General features: G+C 27.4%; 3 protein-coding genes across 5 annotated transcripts in view; 1 reads left to right on the top strand and 2 right to left on the bottom strand.

The window, feature by feature from the left end:
* The window catches only part of LOC127286563 (N-alpha-acetyltransferase 15, NatA auxiliary subunit), a 73001-nt gene extending 68431 nt beyond the window's left edge, over positions 1 to 4570 (bottom strand). Inside the window, exons 1-8 of the mRNA XM_051313043.1 lie at positions 4207 to 4570; positions 2542 to 2889; positions 2220 to 2354; positions 1766 to 1910; positions 1422 to 1679; positions 942 to 1252; positions 419 to 700; positions 48 to 261 (exon numbers count right to left, since the gene is read on the bottom strand). Coding sequence (XP_051169000.1) covers positions 48 to 261; positions 419 to 700; positions 942 to 1252; positions 1422 to 1679; positions 1766 to 1910; positions 2220 to 2354; positions 2542 to 2889; positions 4207 to 4263 — 1750 coding nt within the window. The 5' untranslated portion in view covers positions 4264 to 4570. The remainder of the gene's footprint in view (positions 1 to 47; positions 262 to 418; positions 701 to 941; positions 1253 to 1421; positions 1680 to 1765; positions 1911 to 2219; positions 2355 to 2541; positions 2890 to 4206) is intronic.
* A 483-nt stretch (positions 4571 to 5053) lies between these two features.
* LOC127286834 (DNA-directed RNA polymerase III subunit RPC3) lies at positions 5054 to 17787 on the top strand. Its single transcript, XM_051313440.1, has 8 exons — positions 5054 to 5516; positions 5839 to 5960; positions 6152 to 6282; positions 6440 to 6686; positions 6916 to 7130; positions 7760 to 7913; positions 8090 to 8450; positions 13369 to 17787. Exons 1-8 carry the CDS (start codon positions 5358 to 5360, stop codon positions 13528 to 13530), a joined length of 1551 nt encoding a protein of 516 aa, XP_051169397.1. The 5' UTR covers positions 5054 to 5357; the 3' UTR covers positions 13531 to 17787.
* Positions 13580 to 20262, bottom strand: part of LOC127286831 (transcription factor SOX-13) — a 209691-nt gene continuing 203008 nt past the window's right edge. For all 3 annotated transcript variants that reach the window (XM_051313436.1, XM_051313437.1, XM_051313438.1), the window contains one exon: positions 13580 to 19915. In XM_051313436.1, the coding sequence (XP_051169393.1) occupies positions 19440 to 19915 (476 nt within the window). In that variant the 3' untranslated portion in view covers positions 13580 to 19439. The remainder of the gene's footprint in view (positions 19916 to 20262) is intronic.

Below are 20262 nucleotides of genomic sequence, written 5' to 3'. Positions count from 1 at the left end.
TTAAAAAAATTATTGAAAATATGTTATTGAAATATTAAATGACTCACCAGTGTCGATTTCTTGAGCTTGTGCTGGATCTGGAAGGGGATAATCGTGAAGTCGAAGATAGACTTCCATTGCACATTTTGCTGCTTTGAAGTAAAACGGATGTGAGCGAAGAACATCTTCTAACCTCAATAGACCGACATAGGAACGCAATGTCATTTTTCGCATGCAGTACGTGTGAAAGTCGAATTGATCCTCTATTATTTCCGAGAAATGCTATAACAATAAATTTCGAAAACATTGACATTAATTCATTTTTATTTTCTTCATTTATAAAAATTCAATTATTTTCTTAGGGTAAACTTTTAAATTGTTTATTTATAAATAGATGCAATTAGATAAAATGTAAAATTATAAAATAAAAAAAAATTACCCTATCGACTTCATGGCACTTTTTGAGCGCTTCTCCATATTTTTCTAAGCGTTTGTACGCGTAGGCGGCTTCAGTTTGAATCCACATGCATTGCATTTCATTGAGATTTTCCATTGCAAGGACACCTTCTCTCGTGAATTTGCCACAAGTCTCCTCGGCTTCTTTCACAACATTTGCACGCAACATATATTTGGCACATTTTGAATTTATGTAACGATCCGCAGTGTCAAGACTTTGTGCCTCATCCAGCCACTTGTATGCTTCTTGAACGTCACCTGCATGCTGTTGAAAAATACAATTTTTATTATAAATTCTATCAATATTTCATGGCTTTGCATATAAAATTTTTAATTTAATTTTTTTTGTTTTAGATTTTTTTTCTACTTTTAGCAATAAATAGTAATTCAATTTTTCTAAAAATATGTTACACAATAATTTTCAATGTACATAGTCATTTTTTTGTAAAAAAATAAAAACAGCCTTTTTTAAATTGTTGATAATTACTCGAGAACGATTAAGTTACCTTGTAAATTCGTCCTTTTGTGACGAAAAGTTCAATGAGTGTCGGTGTATGGTCGATGGCAGCGTTAATTTCTTCAAGAGCTTTTTTCGTCTGTCCTAAATAATCATAGTGCTGTGCCAAATAATAATACGCCCACAAAAGCGCTGAGGCCGGCTCTTTCATATTTTCCTTCTCCAAATCACTAAAATGTCCATGAGATTTGAGAGCTTCCTTATATTGAAGAAGTAATGATTCAATTGTTTCCACTTTATCTTTATTCGTATACAAAGAACGAAGACTCACAAAAAGTGGGTTCACACCTTTGTGAAGACCTGTATTTTCAAAAACAAAAAAAAACAATTTAAACTAAAATTTAATTTTCAACATAAAATAAATTTTTTTAAATTTCAATTTTTTCATCAACAATCAATAAATTTTCCATTAAAATAATTACCTAAAATTAACAATTCTGAATTAACTTATTTTTAAATTGGCACAAACCTTGACGCAAATATTTATCGACGAGAATTTCAAATTGTTCACCAACAGCGTAATTCAATTGAAGACGTCGAGGCGCCAATGCACGCGGAAACATATCTTCATAAAGTTTAAGCATTTGGAGTGTCTCTTCGGGACAAGTGTGTCTTTGGGCTTCTGCTAACCTATCGTAATAAGTTGTATTTTCAGGATTAATGTTCAATAATTCCTTATAAACTTGCGCCGCTTCGGCATATAATCCTAGTTCTAGTCGCAGTTTGCCTGTAAAAAAAAAGATGGACAATAAAAATTAATTTCATTTTTAATCAATTGTGAGAAAAAGAGAATGACAAAAAATTGATACGTACCATAGGTTTCTTTTACCGTCACTTTATCACAAATAAGTTCAATGTTCTTGTCCAAATGTTTCAATGCCGATTCACTGTCACCCGATTCTTGAATTAACATATTCTGATAAAGTAATAATTCGCTGTGCTCATAATCATAGCAAATCTGTAACATTTTTTTCATAAAAAAAAATTATTTCAAGAAAATAAGAAATTATAAAACAATTTACAAAATAATTAATATGTAATTGAGGCAAAAAAAAATTATATTCTATAATAATTGAATTTCAAAGAATTGTATTTTTTAAAACAATCAAATTTTTAAAATTGAATTTCATTGTTCATTGAATAAATTTTTCAATTAATAATTTTGTTTAAAAGAATTTTTTTTGGTATAAAATATTGTTAGAAAATAAAAGTAAATTGTGTGAATAAAAATTTAAATCTAAAGGAGTATATAATTAAAATTAATTACCATAGGAGAATTTCGAAACGTGTCAAGAATCTTCAAAGCCATTTCATAGTCTCGTAGTAGATGATAGGAAATTGCAAAGCCAATCCAAGAGGCCCGCTGGGTCGGTCTGAGCATAAATAGTTGATACCTGGTGTCCTGAAAATTCAAAAAATATTACTTTATTTAACAATTACGATTATTTTTTTTAAATATAATATAAAGCAAATGCGAAATATTTAAATTCAAATTAAAAAGAATAATAATAAGAGAGACAGAAATTTAGAAAAAAAGTGCAATAAATCAAGGAAGTTCAACTAAAATGTAAAATGACGAGTATAAACACCTTGTAGCCGTCGAGATCGCGCATCTGAATTTGAAGAAGGGACAAATCTCGAAGGATTTGAATGTTATCTTTGTCCCATTTGAGAGCGTTCCGATAACACTTGATGGCTTCGTCATATTTTTTATCCGATCGCTGAAGCAATCCGTAAACGTGCCAGCATACATGCGATTGTAAATCATTTCTGAGTCCACGTCGAACATGATCGTAAGCTTCCTCCTTGCGGCCAAGACAATTTAACGTGAGGCCCTTCATCGCCAACGTTTCCCCATGTTCGCTGAATTTTGGATTCGACAGAATTTGTTTCGCGAACTTCAATCCATTTTTGTATTGTTTGTGTTCGTAGCATCTCTGTGAAAATTACAAAAAAAAACAATACAATAATAATATTGTTTCACACATTAACTATCATCTTAATAAACAATTTAATTTCATATCTCTATTTTTATTTTCAAATATAGAACATGCACTCTTTGTTTTCAATAAATATTTAAAAACTAATTTGAAAAAAATGTAATACTAACATGAATTAAAGATTATAATGTTTAAAAAAATATTTCTTTTTAAATTTACTTAATTTTCAGAAATAATTGAACATTAAAAATATTGACTTTAAAAACAATAAAATAGAAGAATAATTGTAATTTAGAATACTAAATGAAATTTTAAAATATCATTGCATTGTTAACTAAAAATTATTCATTGAACAACACATTTAAAAATAAAACAAATTAATGTAATAAAAATTCTACTCTAATAAATTAAATAATAAATATATTTATATTTAAAATTCGTTTATGAATCAGTTTAAGAATAAAATAACAAAATAAATAATTATATAAGATAAAAAAATATATATTTCGATAAATACATGGAAATTTCTAGAAAATAAAAAAGAAAATTACTATATAAATATTCACTAGAACTAATAATATTTTTCATAACATTTATAAAAAAATTCAAAAAGTATTTCATTTTGTCAATAATTATTATTTATATTACTTAAAATAATTTCGTTATTAACAATTAGCCTAGATAATTTTTATATTTCGTAAAATATAGCTTTCAAGAATCAAAATAAATATTACAAGATTGTGACAATTTGATAAATGTTAACAATTAAGTTATTCCATCTTATTAAATTGGCAATAAAGTTTGTTACACATTTACTAATTATACGATAACAATTAACAAATCCGTGCCCAATTTGTCAAATAGGTTGGGTTTTACTCTAGGGGAGGGGAAAATGAAAAAAAATCGTCCTCGTTACACCAGTGCTCCAAAAAAAAAGGTAAAATAGTAACAAAAAAAAAAAACGATAGAATTAGAATGATAACTTTTCGACAAATTGTCGACAAGATAAAACGTTCACAAAAAAAAAATGAGACTTTGAAATCAAGAGAAGTAAGGCATGCCAAAAGTGGAGCAAACTATAAACTTTTTTATAGTAAAAATGTCGATTGTGGTTAGGATACAAATTCCCGTGTCAATTGAGACGAAATTATATTATAATCATAATCAATATAAGCATAGAATTGCCAATGAATTTTTTCAACATTTTTTTTTTTCCGTGTATGGGCTTTTTTATCATTTTGTCGACTTTGCTATTGTAGCCGGGGGAGTGGGGTCCAAAACAACGGAGTATTATTCACGGGGTTTGTTACTCACCAAAATTCGCTTAAACAGTGCATTCTCTTTAGGTGGCAGGGGATTGCTGGAAGGCATTTTTGTATGACTACAAAAATAGAGGGCTTTTTTTCACCCAATTCACACAATTTTCACCACAAAAACCTCGTGGCCACAAACGACGAACTCGATCACCGATCACGTGATCATTCGCGACAATGTTGTTCCGGCGGAAGTGCTAATTTCACGGCGACCGGCGCGAATCACGTGAATTTATCAACAAATTAACACAAACTTCTTTATAATTCCAAATGAATTTCAAGATATTATGGATTTTTGAAAATGTTTTTTTTAAAGAATCTAAATGTGAGATGATGCGAATCGCGCTACAGGAGGGAAAGCGTAAATGCTTGACCGATTGCGAGTTTACATGAAACGAGAGTTAAGGTTAGGATAAATTAACAACGACCAATCACGAACGAGGAGACATCAAAACAATTTGTTTCTATTGGCTGCTACAAAGACGACTGGAATGTTCCTAGCGCATTGAGATTTTTCGTGCTTTTTTTAACGCGGAATTTTCAAATTTTAATATATTAAAATTTATAGGCATAAAATTAAACATAATTATAGAATTAATAAAATTTTTACGAGTATATGCAAATTAAATTTCTTTTGAATGTTCATCATTATTAAAATTTTTGTAAGAACAACAGAATAACAATAATAATACTTTAGGAATGATAAAAATATTTTTAAATATTATTTTTATTATTCAATAATAATATTTAAACTTAACTGTTCAATAAATAAATTAATAATAAATAAAACCAAATTTAAAATTTTCGATATATATCGAAACTGGTAGTATCGATTTTCCTCGCGCAAACGCAATACGGACAAAAACACGTTTCTTGCTTTGTTTATCTGCTTTTATAATTTTCTATGTTTATTTTAAAATTTATTTATTAACACTCCATGAAAGTTGTAAATTATGTCTTTATTTAGATTAGGTTAGTTATTTTGTGAATAACTTCATTGTGATTTCTTTATATAGTTAATAATGTGCAATATATTTGAATGTCGAAAATTTATAGGTTAGGAAATAAAATTTTTGAATTATCGGTATTATAATAATTCTTATAAATATTTAAAGCTTAAAGTGAAAAATATAATTCATTTTTCTTGGTAAAATGGTGGAAATAAGATCTCCCGTGTGTGGAAAATTGTGCAGTGCATTATTACTTGAACATTTTGGTTCAATTGTGCAAAATGTTGCAATGGACTTATTCAAAAATGGTGATAAATCATTGAATTCAATTCGTAGCACTACTAAATTTCCATTATCAAAGGTAAAAAAAATGTTTATTTTTTATTAATTGATACAGCTTTGTAAAAATAAGCTAAAGAATTTATATATTATAAACTTTGTTTAAAAAGTTCCGGTTAGGTTCTAATTCCTTACTATAATCAATTTTTAATTTTTTAATTAATTAAATAAAAAATTTCTTAATTGCAAATTTAAATTCTTTTTTTTTATATTAAATAATTGTTTTATATCTATTAATTATTTATTAAAATACAATTATTTTATTATCATTATTTAATGCAATATTTGTTTGTGGATGGAGAAATTTTTTAATTTTCAATTATAAACAATTTAATTAATTGCAGGTACAAGAGGCATTATGTGTTTTAATTAAACTCGGCTTCGTTTCCTATGAACAGAATAGTAAAGAAATTCTTATCTACACCTTGGATGTAGAAAAAATCCTTTTAATTTTAAGATATTCCAGGTAAAGTAGAAAAAAAATTCGCTTACAAAAATGAATTTTATACTAATTTTACTTTTATGTTGATTTAATTTTGTTACATTAATTTTATTTTTTTTACATTTTATTTTTGTATTAAACCAAGTCCACTTCTGGGCCGAAAGGCTGAAGCTTAATAAATAAATAGTAATAATAATATAATTTATTTTTTACAGGTTTATGTTCTTTGTAAAAGACAACTGTGGAGATGAGTCTGAAATGTTGTTTGAAGAAATTTTGAAACATGGGTACGATACAGCATCAAACGTTATAATAAAAATTTACAAGAGACAATTGTGTAATCGTCGTAAGTATTTTTCATATTTTTTTTTTTTTAACAAATAGTTTTTATGTAAAAGCGAAAAAATATGTTTCTATTTAATAATAAGAAGAGAATTTTTATCTGATTATTATTATTATTATTCTTAATTATTTTGTCTAATTGAACAATTAAAATATTTCAGCCGAGAGACAATATTCGCTTCCAGTTTTAAAGGAGAAATTCGAACTTCTCGTGCAAAATCAATTTTTAATGCGAAGTGTTTGTTCAGAGAAATGCAGCGATGAAGGACCAGCGGATAGACAAGATTTTAGTCTTCCAAATTTAGATTTAAAAAGTTTGACTTTAATGGCAAAAGGCGCCAATGGCGATCCGGGTGACGCTAATATTTATTGGCATGTGAATTTTGATCGATTCGCACAAGATCTTCGGTAAATAATTTTTTTTTTGAATTTCTAGAAATATCATTAAAGGTAAAAGAAAAAAAAAAAAGAATTTGTAAATTAAAAAGTTGAAACAATTTAATTTTTAAAAATTGACTAAAAATGAAATAAATAAAAATTCAATTGAACTGAAATTTTTTGTAATTTCATTTTGTTAATTAATTATTAAGATTATTTATTTAATTTATATTAAAAGACTTAAAATTATTTTTTGCAGTGATCAACTTCTTATTTCGGCAATAACAAAACGAATTGATGCCAATGCAGGTGAATTAATGCGAAGGATGTTGTATCAAATGTACTTACGTACAGCTTCCTGGGCCGATACATCAAATCCAATTCCATTCACGGAATTACGAGATGTTATAAAGAAACTTGAAAATCCCGGTCCTGGCCTTATTCAACATTTAGATCAATATTTGCATCTCATAGGTGAATGAAATTTATTTTTATCAATATACAGACATTTTTTATTATTATTATTAATGTATACCATTATTTGTTTTAATTTGCCAAGTTAACAAAATTCATCTCATTTTACAATCAATTATATATTAACTTTTTTAAAATTAAATTTAAATATTGAATTAAAAGTAGAAATAATTCAAAGATTTAAGATTTACAAATGGTTTTTAAATTAATTTACAATTTGGTAAAATTATTATAGTATTGGATAAGAAATTAAAATACCAAAGGATTTTTCAAATTTGTTATAAGCATAAAAATTTTATTGTATTTATTGATTTCGTATATATGACCTTTCGGCCCTTTTACATTTTTCATGCATAAAATATTGCAATTTAAAAAATTGTGACGTTATTTGCAAATAAAAAAATTTTACATTTTGCGCTTTTTGCAGAAAATAATAATAATTATAACGAAATAGTAGTAATAACAGTTAATTATTATTTTTTTGAAACACTATTATTGAGAAAACAATTTATCGAATAATAGAAGAATTACATTAATTTTATTTCTTTTTATTTTCATGTTATTAATTTAACGTAAAAGTTTTTAATAATATAATATAAATGTGACTAATTTGAAAATAAATTTTTCAGAGGAAGATTCCTGTCAGTTTATAAAAAAAGTCGGCGACTCTAGTGGCGGACAATTTAGTATAAATATGAAAGAAGCAATTAATCAATTGGCATGGGCAACAATAGAAAATATTGTTATGGAAAGATTTGGATCTAAAGCAGCTCGAGTTTTTAGGTAGTAAATTTGTTTCTCTTCATTAAAATAAAATATGAGAAAATTTTTGAAATTTAATAATTTTTTTTTTTTTAATTCTTTTTCTCTGAATGTAATATTTTTGTTTTTCCCAATTTGCGAAAGAGGAATTTAAAAATTAATTGAAGTATAAAATTTTGTATTTTTATATTTTTTAGACTCATACGAGCGCAGAAATTTATAGAGCAGGAAAAAATTCAACAAATAGCAATGACTCCGGCAAAAGAAACGAAACACATTACGTACACATTACTGCAGGAAAATTATATTCAATTGCAGGAGGTAAGGAAGCCGGGTGTTTCGGCAGCGCCAATGAAAACATTTTTTCTCTTTCACATTGATTTAGATCAAGTGGTGCGAATGGAGATAGAGCATTGCTATCATGCGCTTCACAATACTATTCAAAGGCGAGAGTACGAAATTACGACTAATAAAAGAATGATTGATAAACATTTGAAAATTCAAACACTCACTGCAACTTTTAAAGAGAAAGGAGCCACACAGGAACAATTGGAAGAGGTTGGTATATATATTTTTTTAAATTCTATTTTCCTAATTTCTAATTTTTAAAAATCTTTATTCACATGAAATTGACAATTCTCAATTTTATTGCACGGAAATTACATTTGTTATATTTCCATGATATTGAAATTTATAATGTCGAATTTCCATTTCGCTGAATTTTCACTCAAGCACGTTTTTATTTATTTAAATTTTTATTTTTCAATTTAAAAATCGATAAAGTTTTGTCATATTTATACGGATTTGAAAATAATAATGTTACATAAATAAAAATCCAATAATTTAAAATTTTAGGTGGCTTTTTTTAGAGAATGCCTCACTTACATCTTGATTACAATTAAATATATTTGATTATATAACAATGAAAAACTAAGTTTAAATTGAAATTTTTTTCATTCAGAAAATTTACAAAACTTATTAGAGAAATTTTAGTGTACACTATACCTAATACAAAAATTGATCTAGAATCCAAATTAATTGTTTGCTGTTATCTTTTATTTTTTTTCTTGACATTTTCGTCGTAGGATTTTGAAAATTTCATCAATTTTCGATTTTTTTCGCGTTTGTAGATTCCTTGTCTTTTTAGATTTATCTCGTAAGAAAAGCAATTGAAAATTTTTTCTTTTTTGTTTTTGAAGGTCAATAACTCTCAATCCCCTTGTGTAAGTGAAGTAATGCCATGAAATTTCGCCAATGAAAACTGCAATTGACAATAAATAGCCAAAAGTCAAAATTACAAGAACTCGTAAAAGGAATGCTTTTGATTGACTTTCTTCTTTTGACTCCTCTATTGAAATAGACAGCTTCGTTGAATCGTACAACTTCCATTTTGACATCAATCCATTTTCAATAAACTGAAGGAGTTTCTTGTTATAATTATCCATTAGAGGAAATCCCGACTCTGCGGCAATGACCGATGCACTGTAAGACAAAGTGTCATCAATAACTTTCATTTCCAGTTTTTTCTGTAACTTTCTGCTGTTTGTTATTTTTCCCATAATAATCTTAGGAGAAAGAGAACATGAGATATTTTTATAAATGAGTAATTCATTTATGCAATGGGCAACATTTTTCGAACCTGTCTTTCTTATAGATCTTTTTCTCAATTGTTCAAAGTACTCTGGTTCATTGTTGGTTTTTTCAAGCCAACTGATCCCAACAGATGTCTGTAGAGATAGATTGGTAGCAGCGAGTTCTTTCAGTGAATTTATTTCCTGATATTCAACTAATCGTAATTCCATGCCTGTTATCATTTCATGGAAATATCCAGAATAAATGATACACATCAGTAACAAACTGCATAAAACAATTCTTTCTCGCATTCTTTGTGGAACATTAGGAAGTCCCAATCCTAAAATCAAACCTCCAATGTCGAGGATTTGCCAACAATTTTTATCAAATTTTAAAAGCATCAAAAGACCATGTAAGGTAAAAACAATCAATATGTTTGCAACAATTGCAATTAACAATTGCCAACTTAATACATTCACATTGAATGCATTTTGTTGTAACTTTGGAACTGCGATATGAATTGGCACCAATTGTATAATACGACTATAATGAAATTTTCTTTGCTTAGGTGTGTGAAAATATTGTAAAGTATTGTAAAATAAATGTGCTTGCATTCTATTCAAGAGTATTGGTAGAATCTTTCCAATTTTTTCAATTTTCAATGTGTAATTCAAATATACTGACATTGTTTCTTGCAATTTTTGATTAGGAACTATTAAATATCTCAAAACCGTGATTTGTCTTTTAAAAATATTACATCCTTTATCCGGAAACCAAGACAGGAAGGTCCAACTTTTTTTTATCGTGTAAATTTCACTTAATGGATTCAGTTGATGTAGAAATGAAATATGTTTTGTGATTGCGAAACAGTCATTAAGGTTCAATTTAACATTGACTAATTGAAGAACACTAATATCTAAAAAATTTCGTTGCCACTTCATTAGCAGGAATATCTTGTAAGTCATTTCTCTGTGCTTGGAAAAGTGAACAATTAGGCATTTTGGTGGTGGGTACTGATGGGACAATTTTTCTATGATTTTAAACTGATCGTTTAATTGGAAGTTCTTTTCTTCCAAGAAAGTGATGATGATAAATAATGTCGTTTCTCTAGGATTTCTGCCAACGTGTCTGTGAATTGCGAATGATTTCTCTGTTTGTTTAACTGTTGTCAAAAGCGTGGGTACATGGAGACTAATTTCTTGAATAAAGTCATTGATTTTTTGCGATTGATGAGTGTTTTGTTGGTCAATGATAATCATTACCTGATGTTTGCCTCCCTTCTCGATGATATAGCGAACGAGACTATTTACCTCTTTGAGTTTGTAATTCACATTTTCATTTGGATCTGCACAAAGATTAGTGAAATACAATAGCCATAGTATAATGCAGCTATATTTTACAAAAAATGGCATCATTTTCTACTGCAATTAAATTTTTCTGCTTTTACGTCTTCTTGGTTTGTTAACTAAATTCTGTTTGTTGTGCATTTTCCATCTTGTTTATCTAGGCACCGCTTTTAGTAATAAATATTTTACAAGCTATTTTTTTTATCACGAATTATTATGTCGTGAAAATTGTTTCTGATTTATGATAACGACTATTATCTACCAATTTGAAGACATAAAGAAAGGTATTTGAAAATGATTTAAAAAAAGGCAACTTGATTTTACAAAAAATGACCCAATTTTATACTTATGTTTATTTGATTTATGATAAATTGCAATAAATTTTTCGCATTTTCCATTGTTGTGTATTTTTTGTATCTACGCAACAATTTTTATAATTCTTATTTCCCCAGAATAATTTCTCTGACCTGTAAAATTTTTTTCAAACTGAAAAATAATATTTCTTTTTAAATCGAAGATTATAATATAATAATAATAATTAATATGAGGCATTCTATTTCAACTCGTTCCACCTTCAAAAGACGATCGCTAGCAGAGCGTTTTTCAAGAGATTTTTATTATATAAAAAAGAAAATAATCTTATAATGTTATAAACTATTTCGAAAGAGAATTTAATGATCTTTCGATTGGTCTTAACATTTTTTTAATTTTCTCACAATTTCATACAGAAATCTTGATTTGAAATATAAAACTCATGATATCTCAATTTTTGGATAACAGTGATTCAAAATATGTGTTTTTGAAAATTTTGACACGAAATATGAAGTTGAATCCTAACCCGCATTCAACCTACGTCACACACGAATTTCATTGTTTTGAAAAAAAAATCGCAACCTGTACAATAATTTATTTGAAATATTTATTTATTTATACAATAATTATCTTTAAATAAATAATTTGAATAAATGTGTTCTAAATATTTTAAATTTAATCTTCTAATAGCTTTTATCTTTCATTAGAATAATTTTTATTATTTATAAGATAGAAAAATAAAAAGCAATATTAGTACGCAATATTGCGAATTTTTGCACCGTGATAATAATTGTTGCTATATGAGAACAATTTTCCTAATTTTTTGTACTTCTGAGATTTTTAAGCAAGAGTCAAAGTATGATTTACTCTGAAAATTTTTTTAAAAAATTTCTTACAAAAAAGATTTAATGAATCTAAAACAATTTCAGGAACACAAAAATATCACACCTTCATTCCTGTTTCTGAAACACAAATGCTTTCAAAAAAAATATTCTTCGTCCGAGGAAAGTAAATTTTTCAAAACTAAATAAAGAAAAAAATTTTGTTATTTAAAAATTAGTATTTTTTCAAGGACTATAATTCTTCTGTGTTTAATTTTTGCTGAAATAAAAAAATGTTTCGTTTAATCTACAAAAAAATGTCTTTTTTTTCATAAAATAAAAGTATTTATTTCAAATTTTCCTCCAATAATAATTGCATTTAATATTAAAAAATTAATTTGTTGAGTAATTTTAAATTTAAACTTAAAAATCACTTAAAAGCATTTTATTAAAATAAATACGATATTATTAATCTCCTTACAGAAAATTTTTATTATTATAGGTTGCGATTTTTTTTCAAAACAATGAAATTCGTGTGTGACGTAGGTTGAATGCGGGTTAGGATTCAACTTCATACTTCGTGTCAAAGTTTTCAAAAACACATATTTTGAATCATTGTTATCCAAAAAATCCTCACAAATGTCCATGATAAACCAAACGGAATTTGAAACTAGAAAAACTAAGCTTTATTTTCATATATATTAAAATAAAATTGAAGGGGGGGTGTTTTGAGATATCAAAAGTTGAATATTTCAAAACGCAATTTCTGTTTGAAATTGTAAGAAATTAAAAAAAATGTTAAGACCAATCGAAAGGTCGTTAAATTCTCTTTCGAAATAGTGTGTAACATTATATAAATTATTTACTTTTCATATAAAAATATTAACTTAAAAAACGCTCTGCTGGCGATCGTCTTTTGAAGGTGGAACGGGTGAATGCCTCATATTATTTATTTTTTATGGTGTAGTGAAATTACTTTTTTTATGCCGAATTTATAAATGGGTAGAATTTATATTTCACCGAGACTTTATTTTAGGGTCATTAAATAAAAATTCTGTTATAAAAAGTTCGGAAAATTAAATATTCATCAAAATGTAAATTGATTAAAATAAAAAATCGGTCAAATTGAAATTAGGTCAATTAAATTATTAAACTAAATGGAAGTTAATTAAATAAATATTAATTAAATAGTATTCTGTTAAATAACAATTTTTGTAAAAAAATGTTTTTGAAAAAATATATAAAGATAAGTTTAAAAAAATTAGATCTAATAATGGAAATTCGATGAAATAAAAATTTTATTAAATGGATATTCGGAAAATTATAAATATTTGGTTTAAATGGATATTTGAAAAAATAAAAATTTAGAAATTCAGTTAAATGTGAATTGAATATTAATATATTTAATCTATTATTTCTCACTAGATGGAAAGTATGATGACTTTACCTGAAAAAACGCAATTGGAAAAAGTGAAAAATCAAGTGAGACAATTGGGTGTGAGTGAATTGCAAATTGACGACACTCTATTTCTATTGAGCACATATTTGCGTTACAACGAAAAGAAAAGGAAAGATCCAATAAAATGAAAAGTGTTGCGATTTGTTGAATATTAAAAAAGAAATGAAAAGACAATGATTTCATTTATATAGGTATTTATTTATATGTAATAATAATGAGTACGCTTGTAAAATACAAACAACAAAGAGTACCTAGCTTTTAAATTATTATAATAAATATAATGATATATCTATGTTTATAATAGTGCTGTTCTCTATGTGATATAGTGCATTTCATGTCACTATCCTTGGAAGGGAGAGGAAAAGTCACATCTAGGACCGTAGAATAATTTTTTTTTTTTTCTTTCATTTTGCATAAACGAGTCAATATACACTAATGCGACTGAAAGCAAGATAACGGTCACTTGAAACAATTTGTTGAGCTTAGTTTCAAATACATACAGTTGATATCCGCATTATCAGTGCCAATGGCACGTTTCCAATTTTTTTTTTTTCTTTTTGCTTTTTCTATAAATGGCATTTGTTTTATTAACGATTTTATAACAATGAAAAATGTTTCATCAATTGTGAAACCTATATCGAAATTTTTACAATTGACAATATTAATTTAAGCTTAATTTTTTAGTTGATTGTAAATATATTTTTCGTTAATTAACAATAAATTTAATAAACATTTTAAATGAAGATTTTTTTCAAATTCTCAATTTAGAAAAAAATTCAGAATTTCTTATATAATAAAACTAATTGTGGCCTTGATAATGCGAACAACATCCGTGAGATTCATTCTCGCTATCTTCGTTTGTTCCATTTATTCAGTTTAAAATATTTACAATGCTTTTTTTTTCGACAAACATTCTTCGCATTCAGGCAAACTTCTAAATAGAAATAACGTCGTACACCTATTAACTAAGTTTGAAGTTTTTTTTCGGTAAAGCATTACTTTTTTTTTTATTTAATTATTTATTTATTATATATATTTTTTTCTTTATCATTAACAACAACGTACATATAAACGAAGTGAATGCTTGGAATATTGAGATTGAATGTTAGTTTTGACACGCGCGCGCGTCTTTTTCATTTTTTTTTTTTACCATTATATAGTGTATATTTATAGTATTAGTAAATTGTATTCATTTTTTTTTTATTTTTACAATTCGCTATTCTTACATTTTGCATTCGCTCTGGTAAGCGTCGAAAGTCACTTGTTACAAAACGAAGGAAGGAGAAAGAAAAATATTTCTTTTTTTTTTTGCATTGCTCGAAAAAGGTGTAAAAGTTTTTTTTAACAAATAAAAAACGAGATTTGCGACTAATAATTTTGTTCAAAGAAATATATCGAATTAACGACGTGTGACAATTTCGATATATCGATATTACAAAGCTGTCGATTTATTAAATGTCGATACATTGAATTATTATCGATTGTTTAATTTATTCGATATATACAAAACTTGCGATTTATTGAACAATTAATATATCAATATTAATTATCGATGTTTCGATATATTGAACTGTAAATTTATTGATATATCGAAATAATAAACATTCGACAGTTTAATTTCGATATTTATCATTTTAATTTAAATTGAATATGGCACATGTTGAGAAATAATCAAAATTGAATCGAATAAAAAAAAAAAAAAGAGACTTTCGACTTACACGCTTTTAGTTTCGGAGTACGAAGTAGTATCGATAAGTAGCGATAAAAGTAATAATACCCTTTCGAAGAGTGCAGGTCTTTGGAAGTGGCAACTGGCTGAAGTAGTGATGGGATGTCGAAAAATATTTTTTTTTTTTCAAAATAATATCATAATTATTTATACTATGTATCAATAAATAAATTTCGATTTTTTCTTTAATATTTCTATACAAAAATTTTGAAGTTTCTTTTAGAATTTTTTTTTAATGTATATTGATATAAAAATTGAAATTTATTGTGTCGATATTAATATCGAAATTTATCGATAGATGGAAAAATTAATTTATATAAATTGTTCAATATATCGATATATAATTTGATATCGGTATCCCATCACCAAACTGGAGAAAGTAGCGGGAGACTATAGAAGTCAATATAGACTTTAAAGAAAATTTGATTTAATTGAATGGCAAAGAATAGAAAAAATAATTTGAGTATCAATCTTCGACTTTTTTTTTTTTTTTTTTTTTCTTAAAACTGGCACAAGTCTCGCGCAAATGGCTATATCTCCCTCTCTTTTTCTTTCTTACATACATACAGACGCGCGCAATGTAATTTTTTTTTTTCTCTTTCTCTCACTCTCATTCCGATTTTTCGCGCCCTCTACCGTAAAAAGGGATGTATAGAAAATAATTAAAAATCGCCTAGTTAAAAAAAAAAAAAGAAAACAAACAAATATGTGTTGGATAAAATCGGACTAATATGAATAATGATAATATGATGACAATAATAATAATAACAATTAGGCGTGTGTGATAGTTTATGTGTGACGTATGGCTATAATTGAATCGCATTCTGCCCGTTAATTAATAATAATAATTATACACATAGAGCAATAGAGCTACGTATAGTTACATCACAATTAATATACTTACACTGTACATGAATAATTGTTTAATATTGACACATGGCATCGGCCGTCGCATAAAATATGAAAAAAATAAAAAAAAAAAAAAAGATGACGCTTTGGCCCGCCCGCTTACTTGCTGCCTTGTACAAATTCATTTATATATACATTAAATAAATTATTATCAACATATTAAGCTATTCTCCTATAGTCGCCGGGCTCTATATCCAGCGCGCGAAAAGCGACTTGCGATGCCACCGGGAAAAAAATGGATTCATTTTTTTTTTCATTAATTTATATATATATATATATAGTTTTTGTTGGGGGGGGGGGACAGGAAGGAGGAAGAGGGATAATTTGGGTGGGGGAACAATAAAAGGAATTGAAGGGGGCAGCATCGGGGCTATAACCGAGGATACTGGCTCTCTTTGTTAAATTATATTTAGGTACCTTGTATTCGTCATTGCACTCATCATAAATTAACAAAAAAAAAAAAAAAAATTTGAACAGCATAAAAAAAACGGTCGAGACGCAGTAATAAAGTAAAGAATTCAATGCGCTTGAATATTCCTCAGAATTCTTATTTTTTTTTCTCTTTTTATTATCAAAAGAAAATTCCTTGGTTTCATTTATTTTTATTATTAGTATATTTAATTTTATTAATTAATTAATTAAAATCGCAACCATAAAATTGGTCTATAATAATAAAATTTTACCCCCTTATCTCGATACATGTAATTAATTTTTTTAACTTCGTTTTCTCTTCAAAAAATTATTTATCAAAAGAAATATTTAGAAAAAAAAAATTCTTTGTTAAAAAACAATTAAAAAAAAGTTTTGTTAAAGAAACTAAAAAGACACATTTTTGTTACTTACAAAAGAAAACTATAAAGACATTTTTTTTTTAAAGAAGTTGCTTAAAAAGACATTTTATGTAAGAAAATATTAAAAAAAACAATTTAGAATTTGTTTTTCTTTAGATAAACTAAATAAAATCAATAAAATCGATATTTTATATCGATATATCGATAAACATTTTTTAAAAAATATTTTTTTGTGAAACAATAATTATATATCTATGTTTGTTTTTCTTTGATATAAATAATGTATTAATATCAAAAATTGCTTTTTGAGAAATATTCAAACACTTGAAAAGATTGAAGATTCACGTAGAGCCAACGAGGCGACTCGGAACACGGAGGACTCTTTTTTAAAATAATCGACCTCCTGCCCGCGAAAACGCTATTTGGCACATAAGTATTATCACATCAAGTTCTCGATATCCTCGTGTTCCAAAGGACCGCAAATGTCGTAGAAAAAATTTTTTTTAACCGAATAATTTTATATTTGCATTTTTATGCTCCCCTTGCTTTTTTTTTTTTAATATTCCAGTATCAACAACATTTACGTCCTTTTTCTCTTCTTTATAGTCTTAACTCTACTAATTTCTTTTTATTTTGATTAAACTTCATTAGTGACGTAATAAATAACAAATTTTAATAATAATAATAATAATATAAAAAATCTTCTAAGGATTTGAAACTCAAGTATAGTCGGTAGAAAAATTCAAAAATAATAATGGCATGTTGATTATAATAGTAATAGTAATAATAATAATAATAATTATAATGATAATAATAACTATTATTGCTAATTATAATGATAAATGGATCGAGGATATCTCTTCTCTTTTCTAATAAAATTTGTCTCTTAGGCGTTCGCTCGGTTTTTTCGTTTCCTCTCACGAACTTGTTTAGATATATATATATATATATATATATATATATATATATGCATATAATAAAAAAGAAAAAAAAAATATAGAAAAACGTAACACGATCCTGTCCGAAATATTTAAAAACAATACAACGTTTTTTTATAATATAATTTGATTGTTAGCCTATTATCCATTAATAAATAACACTAATTCTCGTAATTTTACAATAGTAACAGTTCCCTAAAAATTGTCGCGCAAAATTTCTGTTTATTTATTTATTTTTTTTTAAATATATTTATTTTTGTCTTACACTCCAAATCAGGCCCGACATTTCAAATCAAATTTTGTAAAATATTAAATTACGATTCTTATTTTCAAGTAAATGACAAAAATATAATGAGACTTGGAATTTTTTTTTAATTTGAAAGAAGATTTCTCATTTTAAACTTTATTAATGGGTAAAAATAATGTTTCAATTTAGCAATAAATCGATTGATTGTAAAAATCGATTCTAATATTGATATATCGATTTTAAATATCCCAACGTAAGATTGTTTAAATAATTTTGAAATTTTCATTTGTATAATGAAATTCGGAAAATTTAAATTAATAGATGATAACTTTCAGATAAATTTTCTAAAAATTCTTGAGTCTCAAAAAGTAAGCTCGTACAAAAATAACAAAATTTTTATTTGAATCGCTTATTTATTTTTTTCAATTTAAAAAGCGCTTGTCAAAAATTGTCGTACCTGATTTTAAACATTCAAAATATTGATCTCATTCTTTCGCGACAATAAAATCTCTTTCTTTCAGCATTTTGTCAGGTTTAATAAATTAATGATTGAAAATACTATAAGTACAAGGTGTTTTCATTTCATTTTTTTTTTTGTTTTTCTTTAAATGTTTTCTGCAGAGTATATGTATATAATATATGCAACTCGAAACGCATATGGAATCAATTTGCGCGCCGATTTCGATGATTCACCATTTTCGTCAAATATATCGGAAACGGAAAAAAAAAGTTTAGCTCGATCAATAAGTAAATCGTAGGCGAGCAAAACTTGAAACCGGTTTTTTTTATATATATAGAGACGCTCTAAAAGCGTTTCTATAATACTCACGCATTTTTTCTCCCTTATTTGAGAATCTTCGTATTATATATATTTTTTTTTTCCTGCGACCTACAGACGCGTGCGATTTAACTCGCAGAATTACCACTAGAGAAGGTATTATAATAGGAACAAGACTTTTCGGGTCTTATATAATTAAAACTTGTTTTTTTTTTAACTACTTAAGAGTGTGAGACCGATTGTAATCGGAAAGTCTAAATCTTCACCGAAGATTTTTCTTCTTTTTTTTTTATCACACGTTCAATATCGGTTGGACTTTTTTTTTACATTCCCATCATCGATGAGGAATCCTAAATGGGTTTAAACTATGAGAACGAAAAACCTGGGGGGCGGGGAGGGCGCTTATCTCGCGCGATGGCACAGAGACAGACCTTTTCATTTTTTTTTTTAATATCACAACCAAGATTCAAGTCTCGTCGATTCTGCGACTGCTGCGACTCCTGGTGGGGAGCTGGAACGTTATGACCTGGTCAACAAAAAAAAAAAAAAAGAAACAAATGGCTTGTGTCCTGGTTACCAGAACAATTCGTGGCTGAGTCTCGATGCTCCGGGTTGCCAAATGTTCGGCTGACCCGGAGCCATGGTTCAATCTTCGTCCGGATGTCGTGGACTCGCATCATAACCGCCCATTGAACCCGAATTGTCGGGAGAGAAATTCATTACGTCCGAGGGCGATAAACTGTCCTGGGGATAGTAGAATGAGGGATGATCGGAACTTGGACCGGCGCCGTTGAGCATTGAGGGTGGCGGTGAGACTGAGGGCCTCGCTGAGGGTCCCGCGCCCGAATGATGTGTACTCATGTCCGAGCTCACAGGCGACAGGAAACCCATTTCGGGACCACCGTCACGACACCAAAGTTGACGCATCTCCTGACGACGTTGTCGCATCAGGGATTTGTATTCGGAGATTCTCATTTTTTTCCCATCGACAATACACGTTCGTTTGGGACGTGGTCGATACCTGTAGTCCGGATGCTTCTCCATGTGCAACTTGGATAGTCGCGATTGCTCCTCATAGTAGGGCTGCTTCTCCGAGTTGGACATTGCTTTCCATCGTGCTCCTGAAAAAATAAATAATTACAAAATCAATTAGAAATTAATAATTCAATCAATTTTTCCCTAATACTAAAACTGCAACAATATACAAAAATTGACAATTCTTGCTTCTATAAAAACTTTTTGAATTAAATTTATATCTAATGTGAAATAAAATCATTTTTTACGATTACAATTTACATTTTGTTGATTTCTCAGTAGTAAAATAGTATAATATAATTTGCTGTCGTTTTGACAATTAATGGTAAAATAAACTTTTATGACAAATCGTAAAACTGAAATTCTGTGACAAATCGTAATAATAAATCTAATAGGTATATTTTCCGAGGGAGAAAAGTATTGATGACACGCA

This window comes from Leptopilina boulardi, unplaced genomic scaffold (assembly GCF_019393585.1).
Source record: "Leptopilina boulardi isolate dan_hultmark-lab unplaced genomic scaffold, ZJU_Lbou_2.1 LbouV2_362, whole genome shotgun sequence".
Lineage (NCBI taxonomy): Eukaryota > Metazoa > Arthropoda > Insecta > Hymenoptera > Figitidae > Leptopilina > Leptopilina boulardi.
This window is presented reverse-complemented; position numbering and strand designations above follow the sequence as displayed.

Coding starts and splice junctions, on each gene's coding strand:
- LOC127286834 (XM_051313440.1), top strand. CDS start 5,358: ATGGTGGAAATAAGATCTCCCGTGTGTGGAAAATTGTGCAGTGCATTA. Junction 7,131..7,759: donor TCAATATTTGCATCTCATAG/GTGAATGAAATT, acceptor TAAATTTTTCAG/AGGAAGATTCCTGTCAGTTT. Junction 7,914..8,089: donor AAAGCAGCTCGAGTTTTTAG/GTAGTAAATTTG, acceptor TATATTTTTTAG/ACTCATACGAGCGCAGAAAT.